The following is a 19626-nucleotide window of genomic DNA, read 5'->3' on the forward strand; positions in this document are numbered from 1 at the left end:
AGAGGAGGCTGATTTTAATTGGCTGGTCTGGATTTGTCCTGCGGTTTGTGGACTGGCCATACCTGGGCAGTTTTCCACATTGTCGGGTAGATGCTAGTGCTGTAGCTGTACTGGAACAGCTTGGCTAGAGGCACGGCTATTTTTGAAGCACAAGTCTTCAGCACGACAGCCGGGAGATTTTCGGGGCCCTTAGCCTTTGCTGTATCCAGTGCACTCAGCCACTTCTTGATATCACATGGAGTGAATCCAATTGGCTGAAGACTGGCTTCTACGATGGTGGGGACCTCAGGAGGGGGCCAAGCTGAATCATCCACTTGGCATTTCTGGCTGAGGATGGTTGCAAATTCTTCTACCTTGTCTTTTGCCCTTGTGTGCTGGGCTCCGCCATCATTGAGGATGGGGATATTCATGGAGCATCCTCCTTCTGTTAGTTGTTTAATTGTCCATCACCATTCACGACTGGATGTGGCAGGACTGCAGAGCTTTGATCTGATCCGTCGGTTATGGGATTGCTTAGCTCTGTTTACAACACACTGCTAATTATAAGGGAATGATGTCACACTGTGTGCAGGTCAGAAAAAAGTCATTGGAAGAGTAAACTCAAACAAATTTAAAATTAAGTTGGTTAAACATTTCTGCACAATTTTTGAAAACAAGCAAATTTCTTTCATAGATTTAAACTGGGCTCAAGATTACTCAATTTCGGTTTTCATTCTCCATCTCAGTAGTTGCTAACACTTTCAGCAAGATAACTTTTAATTTGCTTTATGGGTTAAAATAGTTTTAAAAAACTTAATTTTCTCCTATACTTCGGGAACTATGCAAGCACCTGGAGAAGCACAAATCACGAATGGTTATATGGCTGGCAGATCTGGGTTGAAGTTTCTGCCAAGCTTCAGACATAGATATGAAACAAAACCCCACTGCTCAACTACAGTACTGTTATAAATTAATCCTTGTTGAAAACAAACACAAAGGTTTAGGTGCAGAAATTTTCTAATTATGACTACAATTCTTTGTAGCCAAACTGTAGTCAGTCATTAAGTTCTAATTAGAGCCAATTAGCCTCAAAGCATGACAAATACTCACAAGAAATCATCCTCAATATTGCCATTGAATGTTCCACAGAGTCCGATGGTGTCTTCTTTCCATCTTGCATCCAACTGGATGTAGAGCCGTCTCCCCTCTCTATCATACTGCAAACGGAGTCCAAAGTCGGTCTTAACTTGCACAAACACAGAGGTAAGCTCAATGACTTCAAACAAATCTGTTAAAGGACAAGGAAATGTACGAGTGAGAATATGGTGTGAAATTTCTGTTTTACCAAGTTGATGTCAAACTGATTGGGCAAATTGGCTGAAGTTTGAAACATAGAAATATAGAAAATAGGTGCAGCAGTAGGCCATTCGGCCCTTCTAGCCTGCACCGCCATTCAATGAGTTCATGGCTGAACATGCAACTTCAGTACCCCATTCCTGCTTTCTCGCCATACCCCTTGATCCGCCTAGTAGTAAGGACTTCATCTAACTCCTTTTTGAATATATTTAGTGAATTGGCCTCAACAACTTTCTGTGGTAGAGAATTCCACAGGTTCACCACTCTCTGGGTGAAGAAGTTTCTCCTCATCTCGGTCCTAAATGGCTTATCCCTTATCCTTAGACTGTGACCCCTGGTTCTGGACTTACCCAACATTGGGAACATTCTTCCTGCATCTTACCTGTCTAAACCCATCAGAATTTTAAACGTTTCGATGAGGTCCCCTCTCATTCTTCTGAACTCCAGTGAATACAAGCCCAGTTGATCCAGTCTTTCTTGATAGGTCAGTCCCACCATCCCGGGAATCAGTCTGGTGAACCTTTGCTGTACTCCCTCAATAGCAAGAATGTCCTTCCTCAGGTTAGGAGACCAAAAGTGTACACAATACTCCAGGTGTGGCCTCACCAAGGCCCTGTACAACTGTAGCAACACCTCTCTGCCCCTGTACTCAAATCCCCTCGCTATGAAGGCCAACATGCCATTTGCTTTCTTAACCACCTGCTGTACCTGCATGCCAACCTTCAATGACTGATGTACCATGACACCCAGGTCTCGTTGCACCTCCCCTTTTCCTAATCTGTCACCATTCAGATAATAGTCTGTCTCTCTGTTTTTACTACCAAAGTGGATAACCTCACATTTATCCACATTATACTTCATCTGCCATGCATTTGCCCACTCACCTAACCTATCCAAGTCACTCTGCAGCCTCATAACATCCTCCTCGCAGCTCACACTGCCACCCAACTTAGCGTCATCCGCAAATTTGGAGATACTACATTTAATCCCCTCGTCTAAATCATTAATGTACAGTGTAAACAGCTGGGGCCCCAGCACAGAACCTTGCGGTACCCCACTAGTCACTGCCTGCCATTCTGAAAAGTACCCATTTACTCCTACTCTTTGCTTCCTGTCTGGCAATCAGTTCTCAATCCATGTCAGCACACTACCCCCAATCCCATGTGCTTTAACTTTGCACATTAATCTCTTGTGTGGGACCTTATTGAAAGCCTTCTGAAAGTCCAAATACACCACATCAACTGGTTCTCCGCTGTCCACTCTACTGGAAACATCCTCAAAAAATTCCAGAAGATTTGTCAAGCATGATTTCCCTTTCACAAATCCATGCTGACTTGGACCTATCATGTCACCTCTTTCCAAATGCACTGCTATGACATCCTTAATAATTGATTCCATCATTTTACCCACTACCGATGTCAGGCTGACTGGTCTATAATTCTGTTTTCTCCCTCCCTCCTTTTTTGAAAAGTGGGGTTACATTGGCTACCCTCCACTCGATAGGGACTGATCCAGAATCAATGAATGTTGGAAAATGACTGTCAATGCATCCGCTATTTCCAAGGCCACCTCCTTAAGTACTCTGGGATGCAGTCCATCAGGCCCGAGGGATTTATCGGCCTTCAATCCCATCAATTTCCCCAACACAATTTCCCGACTAATAAGGATTTCCCTCAGTTCCTCTTCCTTACTAGACCCTCTGAACCCTTTTATATCCGGAAGGTTATTTGTGTCCTCCTTAGTGAATACCGAACCAAAGTACTTGTTCAATTGGTCCGCCATTTCTTTGTTCCCCGTTATGACTTCCCCTGATTCTGACTGCAGGGAACCTACGTTTGTCTTTACTAACCATTTTCTCTTTACATATCTATAGAAACTTTTGCAATCCGTCTTAATGTTCCCTGCAAGCTTCTTCTCGTACTCCATTTTCCCTGCTGTAATCAAACCCTTTGTCCTCCTCTGCTGAGTTCTAAATTTCTCCCAGTCCCCGGGTTCGCTGCTATTTCTGGCCAATTTGTATGCCACTTCCTTGGCTTTAATACTATCCCTGATTTCCCTTGAAGAAGTATGTTAGGTGTAAGGCCAACAGCAATTAAGTCACATACACTTCTCATTCATGTACAATGCATCTTTTCATGAATATTGAAAAGTAACATATCTTATTCAAGTTTATGTAATTTGTGACTGTTATAAACAGGGCAGGAAAATTCCAGCTAGGTGACTTTCCAACCAACTGAGACTTTCCATCTTTGATGAGCTGAAAAACTAAGCAATTCCTTGATTTCATTGGTGGGATTTTCCTTCCATTTGTAGCCCTTCATTGTATATTTCTTTGCTTTAAAAAAAAACTGCACATGATCCTACATGAGAAATTACATCTCTTCCTCTACCCCACTGACTTATTTCTTGTACTGACATTTTTTGAAGATCAGCTCATTCTGGTTAAGGTTCAAATAATGTAGTTTTCGCAAGCAAAAGGATGGTTGAAGAACACGACAGTTTAACTCTAGCAGTACCCCTGTGCACTTGGCTCTGCCAATTTGCTCTCAAGTTCTCTGTACTCGGATTGTGTATTTTTGGTAAAAAGAGTGTGTACTCCTTATTAACAAACAGCACCTCTACATGTGGTTGTAGATATTTTGTTTGTTATGGGGATTTTTAAGAATCTTAAACATAATACTCGGTTTCCATGCATGTCAGACACCCAATTTATCAAAAAAATAGGCTGAATAACAGTTTTTCATTCCATGCTTTGTAGTGCTCTTAAATATATACTACAAAACTCTGGCATGGAATAGATGGACCCCTTTAAACTTCATAAATTTGGACTGTACTAATCATCAAATTAGAAATTGTCTCTAAAAAATGTTCTCCCACTCCACCTCGATGATATAAAAATGTGAAAATTATCGACACCAGTTCTTGTATTAAAAGGATTTTTTTAAAGTGTAATATATGTAGCCAATGAAAAGAACAAATACGAGATATGATTGGTCATGATTTTCCGAATTTGGGTCTGCTTAATTCTTACAAGTTATCGCAGATAAGCAAATTGATAGGCTACGGAATTTAAATGCTATGGGGTTGCACTATGCACTTTTTTGAAGAATAAAGAGAAAGACCAGTACCAGAAGAGATAGTTCAGAGCTTTGCAAAGAGTATTCCAGCAATAGGTCAGTATTTCATACCATCTGTATAAGGCAAACTGATCCTGTATTGATTACAATGGTACACCTCTCCTGAATGAGTCAACGTCACCTGTTTCTTCAAATCTTCATCGACAACAAGACTCACTGACTGAATGCAGGCGCCATTTAGATTCTGAGAAAACACAGACAGTTCATTAGAGTTTCATATTATGTGCTTGCTCCGTTTACTTTGTGATTTCAGTCTGTCTGACACATCCATTGTTTGGGAAAGCTGAACAAAGGGAACATACACCAGGAATTTCTTCAGGGTTCTCCCGATTATCTTCACCAAATGATCGGCCGGAAACTTCATTTATGCTAAAGTTACAAAGGCTGCCTGAATAACCCAAGGAAATTGGTGGTGATAATCAAACCAACCATTTAAAATTGAATCCAGGAAAATTTCACACAAGGCGTCATAAGAATGTGGAGTACACTGCCATGAAAAACCATAGATGCAAGTCAACTGAAATGTTTAAAAGTGAGACATGTATTAATGGATGTGAAGAAAACTTAGAAAATTGGGATTAACAAGAGTTGCCATAGCTAAGAAAAATAGCATGACAGGTTTGATGGGCCAAATGTTCCTACTTGCAACCTTTATTCTCCCCTTGAATCAATATAAACATTTTTAAATATAAAATGGTTAATATTACTTTTTAATATTTTTTCTTTCTATTTTTGTTCAGTTTGTGAATATATTTAAATGGTTAGTATTTATTTTCTCATGTAAATTCAGCAAACTGTTAGAGCTTGACCACAGGATAGAGCGGAATTAATACAAACTGGCACACAATAGTTCACAGAATAGAGTTATTTTTTGTCTTCAGGTGTAAAACAATTCTAATTTGGCTTGTATTAGTTTAGAAACATAGAAACATAGAAATTTACAAAATCAGAAGTAGGCCATTTCGGCCCATTGTGTCCGCGCCGGCCGACAAAGAGCCACACGGCCTTCGGTCAGCAGGCCTGAAGGTTACATATAAACCTATGAGCAATGAACAATGGCGGACAGGTAAAGAGCACCCAGCCCAACCAGCCTGCCCCACATAACTGCGACACCCACTACACTGCAACATTCTACACTCCATCCTAACTGGACCCACCTGAATCTTAAACACTCAACTGTCCAGTCAAAGCTCATTTATATAATGAATCACAAATCCATCGCGATCTAAGGTGAGTCTTAGGATGACACTACTCATGAGAGAAACTTTGGACTGGATTTTCGTTTGGAGGCTTTTTCGGGCAATAATGGCTGTGGGGCGATAACCTTTGCACCGGGAAATGGTCTGCGTCATGTAGTCACAAAGTTTAGCAACTGGGACCCGAGTGTGGAGTGGAGCGCTAAGGGAGGCATTCCACACCTCCCTTAGGGCGCTAGGCCAGCTGAGCAACTGAAAATCCGTTGCTAAAGAGCGCCCGAAGAGAGGCTTCCATGGGAGAAAAATAAATCTCCAAAAATACCACAAAAAACATTCCCAATACCTTGCTCACCCCACATAAAGATAAATCGCAAAAATAAAAATAATCGCACTTACCTCACGTAATCATTCCTTCTCTCACTGCCACCGAAACAGCTCAGGCCGCCCGCTTTCTCAGGCGGTTTCATTATGGTGCGCCACAGAGCGCTACAGGTTCAGCGGGAAACAAATATCATAGCACTGTCGAGACTGGGAGCAGTACACACCAGCTCAATGCTCCCAGGCGGTACTGCTCAGCATCCCTGTAAAACCGGCACCAAATCTTCCAGCGGGGTGCTAGAAGCTGGCCGCCCGGCGGAATTCATCTGCATACAGATTACCACTCCTCCAGGGGCACCAATAGAGACGCGAGCCCAATGAAAATCCAGCCCCTTGTGTGTAATTCAAATTTAAAGCAATGGGGCAATTAAAGGAGTGTTACAGGAAGGGGCACAAACATTTAGAAAGCTTTTAAGAGTCTTAAAAGCCATTTAACATAAGAACATAAGAACATAAGAATTAGGAACAGGAGTAGGCCATCTAGCCCCTCGAGCCTGCTCCGCCATTCAACAAGATCATGGCTGATCTGGCCGTGGACTCAGCTCCACTTACCCGCCCACTCCCCGTAACCCTTAATTCCCTTATTGGTTAAAAATCTATCTATCTGTGATTTGAATACATTCAATGAGCTAGCCTCAACTGCTTCCTTGGGCAGAGAATTCCACAGATTCACAATCCTCTGGGAGAAGAAATTCCTTCTCAACTCGGTTTTAAATTGGCTCCCCCGTATTTTGAGGCTGTGCCCCCTAGTTCTAGTCTCCCCGACCAGTAGAAACCACATCAGCAACATTTCTTTCTGCGGATGTAAGGGTGTGGGTGCTGGTGGGAGGGTACAGAGCACTCCTTGAGTAGCCTGACCAGGTGGCATTCCTCGATAGCTCCTTCTCTTCCTTCAAATATGTCAGCTGAAAGAATCTGTAGCAAATCCTAGGGCGCCAACAAACATGCACAACAACCGACACAAAGGCTCGGGAAAGCCTAAGTGCCAAATGGAAAAAATACAAGATGGGTTTGAGCCATGAACCCTCGAAGTCTGTGGGCCTGTTAAATGCCCTCCCATCTTTTTTTTTTTAATTCATTCACGGGATGTGGGCATCACCGGCAAGGCCAGCATTTATTGCCCATCCCTAACTGCCCTCGGGAAGGTGAGATAGGCCAGACCGGGGTAAGGGCGGCAGATTTCCTTCCCTAAAGGACATTAGTGAACCAGACGGGTTTTTATGACAATGCAGTAGTTTCATGGTCAACATTTTATCCCAGATTTATTAATTAACTTAATTTAAATTCCCCAGCTGCCTTGGTGGGACTTGAACTCACGTCTCTGGATCATTATAGTCCAGGCCTCTGGATTACTAGAAAGGTAACATGACCACTATGCTATCGTTCCCAGGTTGGCTTGAGGTCACTTTCCCCTGCCAGGTTCTCATGCTGGAGACGTGGATCCTGAAACTGATATGCGCCCTTCCCCACAATCTAATGAAGGTCCTGCCTGCTTCAAATGGGAGCATCAACTACCGTACCAGGCCCAACCAGCATTTGAGGCTATGTGTAGGAAATGGAAAGTGAGAAATTAACCTATCATGTCCTTCCAAAAAAAAATGGGAGAGCCAGAATACAAGGAGGCAGGTCTGGATCTATCATCTCTGCATTTCCGCTCTAAATCTCCTGTTTGGTTCTCTAAGACTGCGTTCTTTGAACGTTTGCTGCCCACGATTTTTGACCATTCATTTAAATGGTCGTAAAATCATACAGATTACTTGCCTGAATTTCTCATGTGTGCTCCTGCAGGCAAGGCAGCTCGCTGGGAGCACAAAGTAGAAAATGACACTTTAATCTCACCTTATTCAACTCTACAAGTATATATATGTTACAAAACAATTACTTTTAAAAATTAGCAAATGAACTCAATGTCTTGACAAATAGATTTATCCTAGAACTTAGATGATAAAAATGCAGTATGATTTAATATCAAGATGTTCTCACACTGTTCTCGAAATCAGAATAAAAAGCTTTGAAAGGGACTGCACATCTTGGCTGTACAGAATCCTAAGAGTGTATGCTTTTCATTGGTAAAAGTCCAGCGCACTGACATGGAAAATATCAGAAGAGTTCCTTTGACTTGATCATGTAAAGCCAATACCCCTCCACCCTTTCCCTGCCTCTGCACCTGCTTAAAAATCTGTCACATCTCTTACTTTTTCCAGTTCTGATGAAAGATCATCAACCTGAAACATTGGCCCCAAGTTTCCACACGATAAAAAACGGACGCCCCTCCGAGCTGGGCGCCCGTTCTTCGCGCCGAAAACAGCACCAGAAAAAAAACCGCGCGATTCTGGAGCGCCCTGCAGCTCCATGTCTGCTTGGCGCGGCGCCCAGGGGGGCGGAGCCTACCACTCGCGCCGATTTTGTAAGTGGGAGGGGGCGGGTACCATTTAAATTAGTTTTTTTCCTGCCGGCAACGCTGCGCGTGCGCGTTGGAGCGTTCGCACACGCGCAGTGTGAAGGAAACATTGGCACTCGGCCATTTTTGTAGTTCTTTGTAGCTGTTTAATTTTTGAACATTTATTAATAAAAGCACATTCACATCAGCACATCAGCACTGAGGCTTCTTGCAGCAGTGAGAAGGCTGCAGGAAGCCTCGGAAAGTTGAGGCAGCCGTTTCCCGACGGCCTCCCCGCCCTGCTCACTATCTCCTTCGCCCCCCGCCCGCCGTCGGGAACGGCTTCCTCCCCCACCCCGCGGGAACGAACGGCTGCCTCCTCTCCCCCCCCCCCCCCCCCCCACCGTGGGAACGAACGGCTGCCTCCTCCCCCCCTCCCCGCGGGAACGAATGGCTGCCTCCTCCCCCCCTCCCCACGGGAACGAATGGCTGCCTCCTCCCCCCCCCCCCCCCCACGGGAACGAATGGCTGCCTCCTTCCCCCCCCTCCCCGCGGGAACGAATGGCTGCCTCCTCCCCCCCCCCCCCCACGGGAACGAACGGCTGCCTCCTTCCCCCCCCCCCCCCGCGGGAACGAACGATGGCTGAAGCACTTTCACACAGGTCGGAAGATGGTTTATTTAATCTTTTCTTTGCTTATAAATTTTTATTCAGGTTGGATTTATTCGTACAATATTTGTATAAGTATAAATAAGGATTTATTATAGAATTTAATGACTTCCCCCCCCCTCCCCCCACCCACCTCATTCTGGACGCCTAATTTGTAACCTGCGCCTGATTTTTTAATGTGTAGAACAGGTTTTTTCAGTTCTACAAAAATCTTCACTTGCTCCATTCTAAGTTAGTTTGGAGTACATTTTCACTGTGGAAACTTTCAAATCAGGCGTCAGTGGCCGGACACGCCCCCTTTTGAAGAAAAAATTCTGTTCCAAAGTGAAACTGTTCTAACTGTTTAGAACTATAGAAAAAAAAATGTGGAGAATTGCGATTTCTAAGATAGTCCGTTCTCCACCAGTTGCTCCTAAAAATCAGGCGCAAATCATGTGGAAACTTGGGCCCATTAACTCTATCTTTCTCTTAGATTGAGTAGACTAGGCCTATATTCTCTAGTTTAGAAGAATGAGAGGTGATATTGACATATACAATATTCTTACAGGGCTTGACATGGTCGATACAGTGAGGATGTTTCCCCTGGCTGGGGAGTCTAGTACTAGGGATCATAGTCTCAGAATAAGGGGTTGGCCATTTAGGGCTGAGATGAGGAGAAATTTCTTCGCTCAGAGGGTAGTGAATCTTTGGAATTCTCTACTCCAGAGGGCTGTGGAGGCTCAGTTGTTGAGTATATTCAAGACAGAGATTGATAGATTTTTGGATATTAAGGAAATCAAGGGATATGGGGATAGGGCAGGAAAGTGGAGTTGAGGTAGAAGTTCAGCCATGATCTTATTGAGTGACGGAGCAGGCTCGAGGGGCCGAATGGCCCAGTCCTGCTCCTAATTCTATGTTCTTCAGTTCTCTCCACAGATGCTGCCTGACCTGCTGAATATTTCCAGCATTTTCTGTTTCTATCCCAAGGTTTTACATAACATAAGAACATAAGAACATAAGAATTAGGAACAGGAGTAGGCCATCTAGCCCCTCGAGCCTGCTCCGCCATTCAACAAGATCATGGCTGATCTGGCCGTGGACTCAGCTCCACTTACCCGCCCGCTCCCCATAACCCTTAATTCCCATATTGGTTTTCTAATCTTTGTACAGTGGTTTAGAGCATGGAAAATTCTCACTATGGTTCAACAGTTTTTCATTGAGTAAGGAAGGCCAAATGCAAAAATTACCAGAATATTCAGATACAAACAAGCAGGAAAATGAATTATTTCTCACTACTTTTTAAAATATTTACGACTGAGTGTGGATCTTAAATATTGGCCAGAGGCAGTACCAAAACACAAAACAATTTTTGAAAAGTACGAAGAACAGCCAGAAAAGGAGAGAAATTCAAGCCAACAATAATTCTCTGTTCTAGTGAATTGTCTCTTTGATAACACTACATCAATCCACATTCAGCAGGTGTTTTCATATCAACTGCTGTCTCTTTCACCAACCACTTTGCAAACTTCTTTTATCCTGGCCTGCTCTCATCCTCCACACCATCAAAGACATTGGCATTTCAACAGAGACACAGATAAGGTTCCATCGAGTGAACTTCTTGTCCAACTTATTGTCCTGATGCGTCTGCAAATTTCACAGGATTCTTAAAATCTACATGGTCTTGCTGAATATCGCTTTCATCAGCTCACTGGCACCAGAAGATTGCTGGCTTTGTGGTTAAAGGATTAGCTTTTCTTTCAGGTGAAATGTGATGGCCTTGATTGTGCCGTTTAGTAAAGATAAGCTGAAAGGCTTTTATCGAAGAACAGATGTGCACCTAAGTTCAGTCATGGATTGCCAATTTATCAACCACTGTTACTACTCTTTTTTTTCCAACTCCTTCCCTCCCCCTCACACACTTTATACATTTATTTGCCTTCGATTATTTTATTACAAGAAATCAATTTTGTTCAAACCCCTTAATCTCTCTTTACCTACAAAAACAAACTTTATTTCTTACTGTGCCACACTGAGAATTCTGGAGGCTGATGGTAAACTTTCCAGAGTTGCGGCTCTTTGCCAGAATATACTGGCATGTAGCCTGGAAGGTGTACACCCGTTCATCAAACGTCTTGAAGTGAATATCTCCAGTTACTGAGCATTCCGCTAGTATAAGTAAGAAAAACACAAAGCAAAATCAGTACTACAAGTATTGTAATCTACACATGTATAAACTTAAGCCAGATCTTTCGCGGTCATTGAGGGGAATGTTTGCTATAACCTGAGAAATTATTGACTGCAAGAGTTTCCATCAAGTAAATGACAGTTTATAGCATTTTGATATTCTCAATATTAATTTAAACATAAACCACAATCAACGTGCAACCATACGGACACAGGAGTCTGTCTTTGAATTGCACTATACACACGTAAATAATGTGGTGCCACCCTACTTGCCATCTGCTCTACATCACAGCACAACACATTTCAACTGGTCTTAACTCGACTGTTGTGTAAATTCACTGGACCGTGAACCTACCTTGGAGTGGAATAATGACAAGTGAGCTTGTGTTTGGAATCATTTTACTTTGTTGGAACAAATGCTGCTCAACATTTAAATATCAGGGGACACAAGTTAAAAATTAGGAAGTCAAAACGAAGAAAGGAAATCAGGCATGATTAGTACAGCCAAAGGGTAATAGAGTTGTGGAATAAGTTAGGGAAGACCATGAAGTGAACAGTGACAATGAATTCAAGGGACAAATGGTTATGCTTCCAGAGATAGCAGTGATTGATGGATGCCAAAGAGGAATAGGTGTAGTTGATCTCTGAGAAAAGTTGGGGTTATTTGCATAATGGGTACTTCTAGTATTTAAAAATGTTTCTGACCTATATTTAGGTCAAACATAAACTGTTACTGTCACTCTGGAAGAAACCCTCCTGTTCCTGCAATATCTACCTGTTGCTCATCCCTGATACAGGGGTTACCAAAATGATAATTCATTATAAATAAGTAAAAATGCAATAGACTCTGAATGTAACATTATTGTGTCGGTTTTACAAGCGTAAAACTGGCCCAACAATGATCAATTTAGCAGTGCCTTTTTTAGGCAGTCAATATTGAAATAAGGCTCCAATGCCATTTCTGAAAGCATAAAAAGCCTCCATGTAAGAATTTTTACCTTAATGTGGAGTCAGGAGGAGCAGGGTTTCATAGGAGCAGTCTTACCTGGCAGCTGACTATTCCAGCGGGCACCTATTTAACGTCCGCAGCTTGCCAAGAAAATGAGACACATACCGGAAAGTGGTTTAAGCCTCCTGACTGCCACATTGGGTGGCCACCACAGGCATATCCCCAATATTGTGGCCATTTGCCAAGCTAAAAGCCCCCCGCAGTAACTTTAGATGGCAAATGTGCACTATATGTAGAACAAAATCAGAAAAATCATTTACCTGGACAGCTATGCTCTGTACAGTTCCAAATGCCTCCTACGCAAGTACTGGAACCAAAATAAATATTTTAAATGACCGACATGAAATAACACCAAACCTTTATTAGGAATTTTTTTTTTTAAATCACCTACAATTATGCTTCAGAAATATAATAAGTTAACATTTTTACAGGAGAATATTTAGCACCATCAGAAAGGGAGGGAAATAGATGGTAAGATAGAAATGGGGAAAATTGATTGCAACAAAGGAAAGAGGGAAGGGACCAGAAGCTGGGAGAGTGGGGCGGGGGGTTGTTGGGGAAGAGAAAATGTGGGTTGTGTGTTTGAAAGAGCTAACATTAGCTGAGAAGGAGTGGGGAGAAGAGGGTCAGCTTGATCTGGGTGAATAGATGTAGAGTACCAGCTTAACTGGATGAAAGACTGCCAGTTTAAATTAAGGGAGGGGAAAAGAGGAAGAAGAATGGCAAACTGAACTGGAAGGAGAAAATAGTATCTGCAATATATTTGCTTCATGGGTTCTTTGCTTAAGAATTCATAGAAGAACTAGTTGGTTTATTAACAAAGGTTTACCAATCACACTACACATTACCAGTTCATCCACTAGACTCACAACTGCATACCTCATCGTGGATGACCTAAACCCAATGAATGACTGGGGTTTTATTGAGTCTTGTGAACATCATGTGACTGGCCAAGCAACTCACAATTCAACAGCTCTACAAACCTGTGAGCATACTCACATTGCATACATTACAGTGTCTCTGTTACAAAGTGAGAGTTGGTTGGGGTACAGTATCTCAGAACTAGATCCGGAAGGTGTAAAGTGCCTCCTAGAAACATATTACCAATTTTGTCGTTTTAACATTTGGCTTTCTTCTTCACACTTGTGTATTTTTGTTTCTTTTCCATGCACAATCACAAGATAATTACAGATTAGAAATGTAATTTGGCCCATCTTAATTTGTCTCTCGAGAGTGACTCTAAAGTCTCTCCATTGCAGAATCCAATTGTCCTTAAATCATTCCAGGATGTTCCCCTCCTTTATCTTTTTGTCCATTCCATATCAGTCCTAAAGTTGATTTTACTAGTTTGAATCTCTATCCCTACTTCTACTCTTGCAATTTAATTTGAAGCAGTTTTCCAAGTTTACTTTTTTCCACTCATAAGAACATAAGAAATAGGAGCAGGAGTAGGCCATACGGCCCCTCGAGCCTGCTCCGCCATTTAATACGATCATGGCTGATCCGATCATGGACTCAGGCCCACTTCCCTGCCCGCTCCCCATAAGCCCTTATCCCCTCATCAGTTAAGAAACTGTTTATTTCTGTCTTAAATTTATTCAATGTCCCAGCTTCCACGATCTTGAATTCAATTCACTATCTTGCATTACTTTATAAAATCACCTCAGACACTTCATTTCAAGGCTGAAAAGCCCAAGTTTCTCCAATCTTTTCTCATAATTCAAAGTTCAAATAACAGAGATAGGCCTTGTGTCTTTTCTCTGCACTGCCTCAAATGATTCCGTTTCTCCCTTGGTGTCTCAGTGATGTAAATTGGACACAGTACCAAGGTGTGGTCTGGCCAGTGCACTGTATACTTTGATCGCGACATCCTCTGACTTATATTCTACTATTTTGGCTATATATAGAACATAAGAATTAGGAGCAGAAGTAGGCCATACGGCCCCTCAAGCTTACTATTGGTTTAGTTGACTATTGCTCTGCATTAGTTGGATATGTTGATTGCCAAGTATATGAAGATGAAGTCTTTCGCAACTTCATTCTTAGCTATTTTAACACATCCATGCTGTTCATTTGTCTCCCATTTTTCCTTCCTTTGTGCAGTACCTTACATTTATCTGCAGTTGTTTCTGAGGAAGTTGAGTCTACCTACCGCTTAAGTCACAAAGTTCATGTAACTAATTATTTTCTCAGTCCATCCAAGAGTGTCATTCTTGAGTGTCATTTTTTCAGGGATTGAGTCATCTTTTCTGAAGCTGTTGGTCAGCTTTGGATCGTTTTCTAGGTTGGCATGTATGTTGCTTGCTGCTGCAAAGTAATTTGCAACAAAGTTGACAATAGGAATTCCTCTGAGAGTTCCTATTGCAGCCCCATGATGTAGATGAGAAAAATGGGTTATGAATGGTCAGCAAATACAGGTACGATAAATACTGGAGGTGCAATGTCTGCACCTGTCACTATTCTAGGGCCGATATTTACAGACCCTGACACAATGTACAAATGAAGACTCAATGGCAATCAAACCATCCTACAATCAATTGTAATGTTAGCATGGCACTTCGTTCAAACAGATACTGTCTGCACTAAGCTAACAAAGTGCATTCAAAAATTGTCAATCTTAAATCATTTTCCAACAGTTCCCCCCCCCTCAGAGGACTGCCGTTCCATAGATTTACTCCTGACTATATGAACATAGCCAAAGCATCTACAGCAATAGCTTCTCTTCGCATTTCCACACTGTCAACTCTTCATCTGCACGCTACCCTTGGCAACATCAACCATCACCATCATCATCATATGCATTCCCTCGGAATCAAGGAAGACTTGCTTCCACTCCTGAAGTGAGTTCTTTAGTGGCTGAACAGTCCAATACGAGAGCCACAGACTCTGTCACAGGTGGGACAGATAGTTGTTGAGGGAAGGAATGGGTGGGACTGGTTTGCCGCATGCTCTTTCCGCTGTCTGCGCTTGATTTCTGCACGCTCTCGGCGTTGAGACTCGAGGTGCTCAGCGCCCTCTCGGATGCACTTCCTCCACTTAGGCGGTCTTGGGCCAGGGACTCCCAGGTGTCAGTAGGGATGTTGCACTTTATCAGGGAGGCTTTGAGGGTGTCCTTGTAGCGCTTCCGCTGCCCACCTTTGGCTCGTTTGCCATGAAGGAAGTCCAAGTAAAGCACTTGCTTTGGGGAACGTCAACCATATATCCATGCCCTACAACGCTGTCCCTTCCCTCGATCCCCTCCAAATGCCATTGTGTTCTCAGACTGCTTATGTGACATCCAGCCTTGGATAAGTCTTGGAGAAAGAGTGCGCTCAAAGTCATGAATCAGGTTGGAACCAATGACATAGATATTGATATGTTGGAGGTCTTGCAGTGGGAACTAAACATCCGGGCCCCGGAAGGTTATCGCTCCCAATCGGGGTGCGGGGCAATTTCTGCCCCCCCCCGCCACACCCCCGTATTCTTTCTAAGTTTGTGCAGGGATACTGCTAGAGTTAAAAATCACATGATTTGCTGGTAAACGTTCCACTGCTTGACCAGTTATGAACATTCTGTTCATTAGGACACTAACTTGCAGTGTTATCTGAAACAGTGGGAAAAATCCCAACAGATCAACCCTTCCAAGGCCTAGTCAGGAGTTGGGCTGACTGATCATTTCTCAACAGTGCTCTTGAGTACTTACCAAGCTACCTGGCTCAGATATTGGATTATTGTGTGGCCATTAGATAACTGACAAGTGTGTATTTGAGCCCTTGCTAGGTTGGACAGCAATATACAAGTATTCCTCGTGAATAGCATGGTGATTAGCACAACTCACCATGGAATATGTAAAATGTGTGATTGTATTGCCACCATCTTAATCACAGCATGACTAGGCCATATCCCAGTTGAAGGTGTTGCAACACATGCACCAAACCCTGGATTATATAGTCTGTACTTCGCCTGCATATAACATCTTCCAGCATCTGTTATTTTATGTTTCAGAATTTTCTTATCTATTATACAATGGACATTCACTTTTATCATGCTAAAGTATCTATACAGGACAACTACTGACATACTACCAAATATCATGTTCTGTATATCAATGTCCAATATTATGTACCAATTTTTTTCATCATTAACTATTTAATCCAGGTCCTCTGGTGAGAGGTGTGATATATTTTTTATGACATCACTAACACACACTACAAGATGTCTCTATACAGAAACTGTCATCTTGTGATTTTGTCACATGACCCTTTTATTATTATACATCAGGAATTGCATTACCACAGTAGTCCACTAGATGGAGCAGTAGTCCAGTAGGTGGAACTCTAATACACTTCTCCCTCCTTAATGAAGAAGTAATCATAACAAAATAATCATACATAACTTACATGGTGTACACAATAAAAGATATGGGCTTATTTTGCCATATTTACAAATCAAATTTAACCACTTGTTCTGTTTTGAAGAGAATACATTTGCTCTCGACCAGAACATTCCAAACTTGGTGTCAAACTTAGACTCATTCTCGGCTGAGCCTGAGGAGAGTTTTTCTCCAAGAACAATCCTTGATCTATATTTTAATTCCCTACAACTTCAGACTCTTTGTCTGCCTGACTTGGACTCAATTACATTCTGACTTTCTCTTGGACTTGTTTCTAGTACATCTGATATTACTGACATTCTACTTTTAACAAGAGTATCTGACTCATCAAATATTATCGAATAATTCCAACTTTCAATTCCTTCCACGTCTGTAGGTAAAATATGATCAATGTGAACAAGCCTAACCTTTCCATGATCAAACATCTTGACCAAATATGTGCGGGGGTCACATATTTTCACTACTCTTCCTGGTAACCACTTTAACCATAAATGGTTATTCACTCTAACCTTCTGATTCAATTTCACACTGCTCTCTCTTACTCTACCTCTTACATGATTATCTTTCTGTCTTAATTGTTTCTCTTCTACTGACTGTGCCAAGTTTGGCTTTAACAACGAGAACCTGGTTTGCGGCTGTCGTTTGAGAAACAACTCTGCTGGTGTTCTATCAGTAGATGTATGAGGAGTATTACGATAAGTAATTAGAACATTTTTGAATTTGTGGTCCGACAACTGCCATTTCTTTGGATTTGGAGCCAACATTTGCTTGATGAGAGCACGTTTTACAAATTGTGCTGTGCGCTCTGCTGCACCATTTGAAGTAGGGTGGTATTATGGAACCTTGGTATGTTTCTCACCATTTCTGCTCGTGAACTGTGCAAATTCTTCTGAACAAAATTGTGGCCCATTATCAAACACAATTTCTTATGTGAAGCCATATGAAGAAAACAATCTTCGCAAATTGTCGAGTGTATAATTTGTTATTATTTTCAGCATCGGAAACACCTCTACCCACTTCAAATGGGGGCTATCACAATGAACAATTGTTGTCCTTCTAGCTCAGAAAAATCTACATGTAACTTTTGCCACATCCTGGGAGGCCATTTCCATGGCTGTAATGGTACTGATGGTGATTTCTTGCTTACTGATTGACATGTTGTACACTGACTAATGATGTACTCTATATTTTTATCTAAAATCGGGAAGACCGAAGCCACTAACTTTGGTCCCCGCCACGAACTGCGTTCCATAACCACGGATTCCATCCCTCTCCCTAACATCAATCTGAGTGTAAACAAGACTGTTCGCAACATATTTGACCCTAAAATGAGTTTCCAGCCACATATCCGCAGCATAACTAAAACTGCCTTTTGCTACCTCTGTAACATTGCCCACCTCCGCCCCTGCCTCAGCTCTTCTGCTGCTGAAATGCTCATTCATGCCTTTGTTACCTCGAGACTTAACTTCTCCAACTCACTCCTGGCCGGTCTCCCACACTATGTAAACGTGAAGTCATCCAAAACTCAGCTGTGTACTAACCCGCACCAAGTCACAATCACCCATCACCCCTGTGCTTTCTGACCTACATTGACTCCCAGTTAAACAACGCCTCAATTTCAAGATTTTCACCCTTGTTTACAAATCACTCCATGGCCTTGCCCGTTCCTATCTCTGTAATCATTTTCAGCCTCACAACCCCAAAGATGTCTGCGCTCCTCAAACTCTGGACTCTTGAGCATCCCTCATTATAACTGCTCAACCATCGGTGGACATGCCTTCAGCTGCCTGGGCCCCAAGCTCTGGAATTCCCTCTCTTAAACCGCTGCGCCTCTCTTTCCTCCTTTAAGACACTCCTTAAAACCTACCTCTTTAACTAAGCTTTTGGTCATCTGCCTTAATTTCTTCTTTTGTGGCTCCATGTCAAATTTATCTGTTTTGTCTTGTAACATTGTGAAGCGCCTCGAGATGTTTTACTACATTAATGGCGCTATATAAATAAAAGTTATTATAATAAACCAGGCCACCATAAGTAACTGCATGCAAAACTATTGGTCAAGCACATTCCTAGGTGCTGGTCGTGAAGTTTTCCTAATAATTTGGGCCTGAACTTATTTGGAATAACTACTCTTGTACCCTACTTAATACAATCTTTATCCACTGATAATTCATTCCTATGAACGAAGTATGGATGAATAATTTCCTCGGATACCTGGTTTGGCGAGCCATTTGCTATGTAATCATACACCTTTGACATAACTGGGTCACATTTGGTTGCTCTTCCAATCTCTTCTGCTGTGACTGGCAGTTCATCAATGTATGAAAAATAGAACAATTCTTCCCTGTTGGATGTAACTTGTGATGGGGATGGCAACCTGGACATAGCATCAGCATTAATTTGTGACTTAGGCACAACAACAATGAGTGCAGCCCAATTACTTAGAGCTACCTTAGAGGTAATATTCCCAGTTTCTAGTCTTTTGAATTCTTGCTGAACTTTCTCATTGAGTGCTTATGGTATGGGATGTGGCTTGCAGTAAACTGGTCTGGTGTTCTTCTGTACTCTGACAAGCACCTTGAAGCCTTGGATCGGACTGCTTCACGTAACACTTTCAGATATTGCTTGATGATGTCATCCTTCTATGCAAATCTCGTTTCAACACGAAAAATCTCATTCCAATCCAGAATAAATATTGTGTATCAATCTTTACGATAGAGGACACTAACAATATTCCAGCAGTGGATAGTCAAGGGGCTGGTGGCGGGGGGTGGGGGGGGGCTGGGGGGGAGGAGAGTAACTTAACACAATCACAATCACTAAGGAGATGGTACTCAGTAAGATAATGGGATGAAAGGCAAATAAATCCCCTGGACCTGATGTCTTGCATCCTCGGGGCTTAAGAGAAGTAACGGCAGGAATTGTGGATGCATTAGATGTAATTTGTCAAAATTCCCTGGATTCTGGAGAGGTCCCAGCACATTGGAAAAC

The 19626-nt window shown here is 42.3% G+C and overlaps 1 protein-coding gene across 1 annotated transcript in view; it reads right to left on the reverse strand.

Annotated features, from left to right (window-relative positions):
* otog (otogelin) overlaps positions 1-19626 on the reverse strand; it is a 350354-nt gene that overhangs the window by 294128 nt on the left and 36600 nt on the right. The window contains exons 11-14 of the mRNA XM_070898763.1: positions 12527-12573; positions 11094-11239; positions 4524-4656; positions 1090-1267 (exon numbers count right to left, since the gene is read on the reverse strand). Coding sequence (XP_070754864.1) covers positions 1090-1267; positions 4524-4656; positions 11094-11239; positions 12527-12573 — 504 coding nt within the window. The remainder of the gene's footprint in view (positions 1-1089; positions 1268-4523; positions 4657-11093; positions 11240-12526; positions 12574-19626) is intronic.

This window comes from Pristiophorus japonicus, chromosome 14, assembly GCF_044704955.1.
Source record: "Pristiophorus japonicus isolate sPriJap1 chromosome 14, sPriJap1.hap1, whole genome shotgun sequence".
NCBI lineage: Eukaryota > Metazoa > Chordata > Chondrichthyes > Pristiophoridae > Pristiophorus > Pristiophorus japonicus.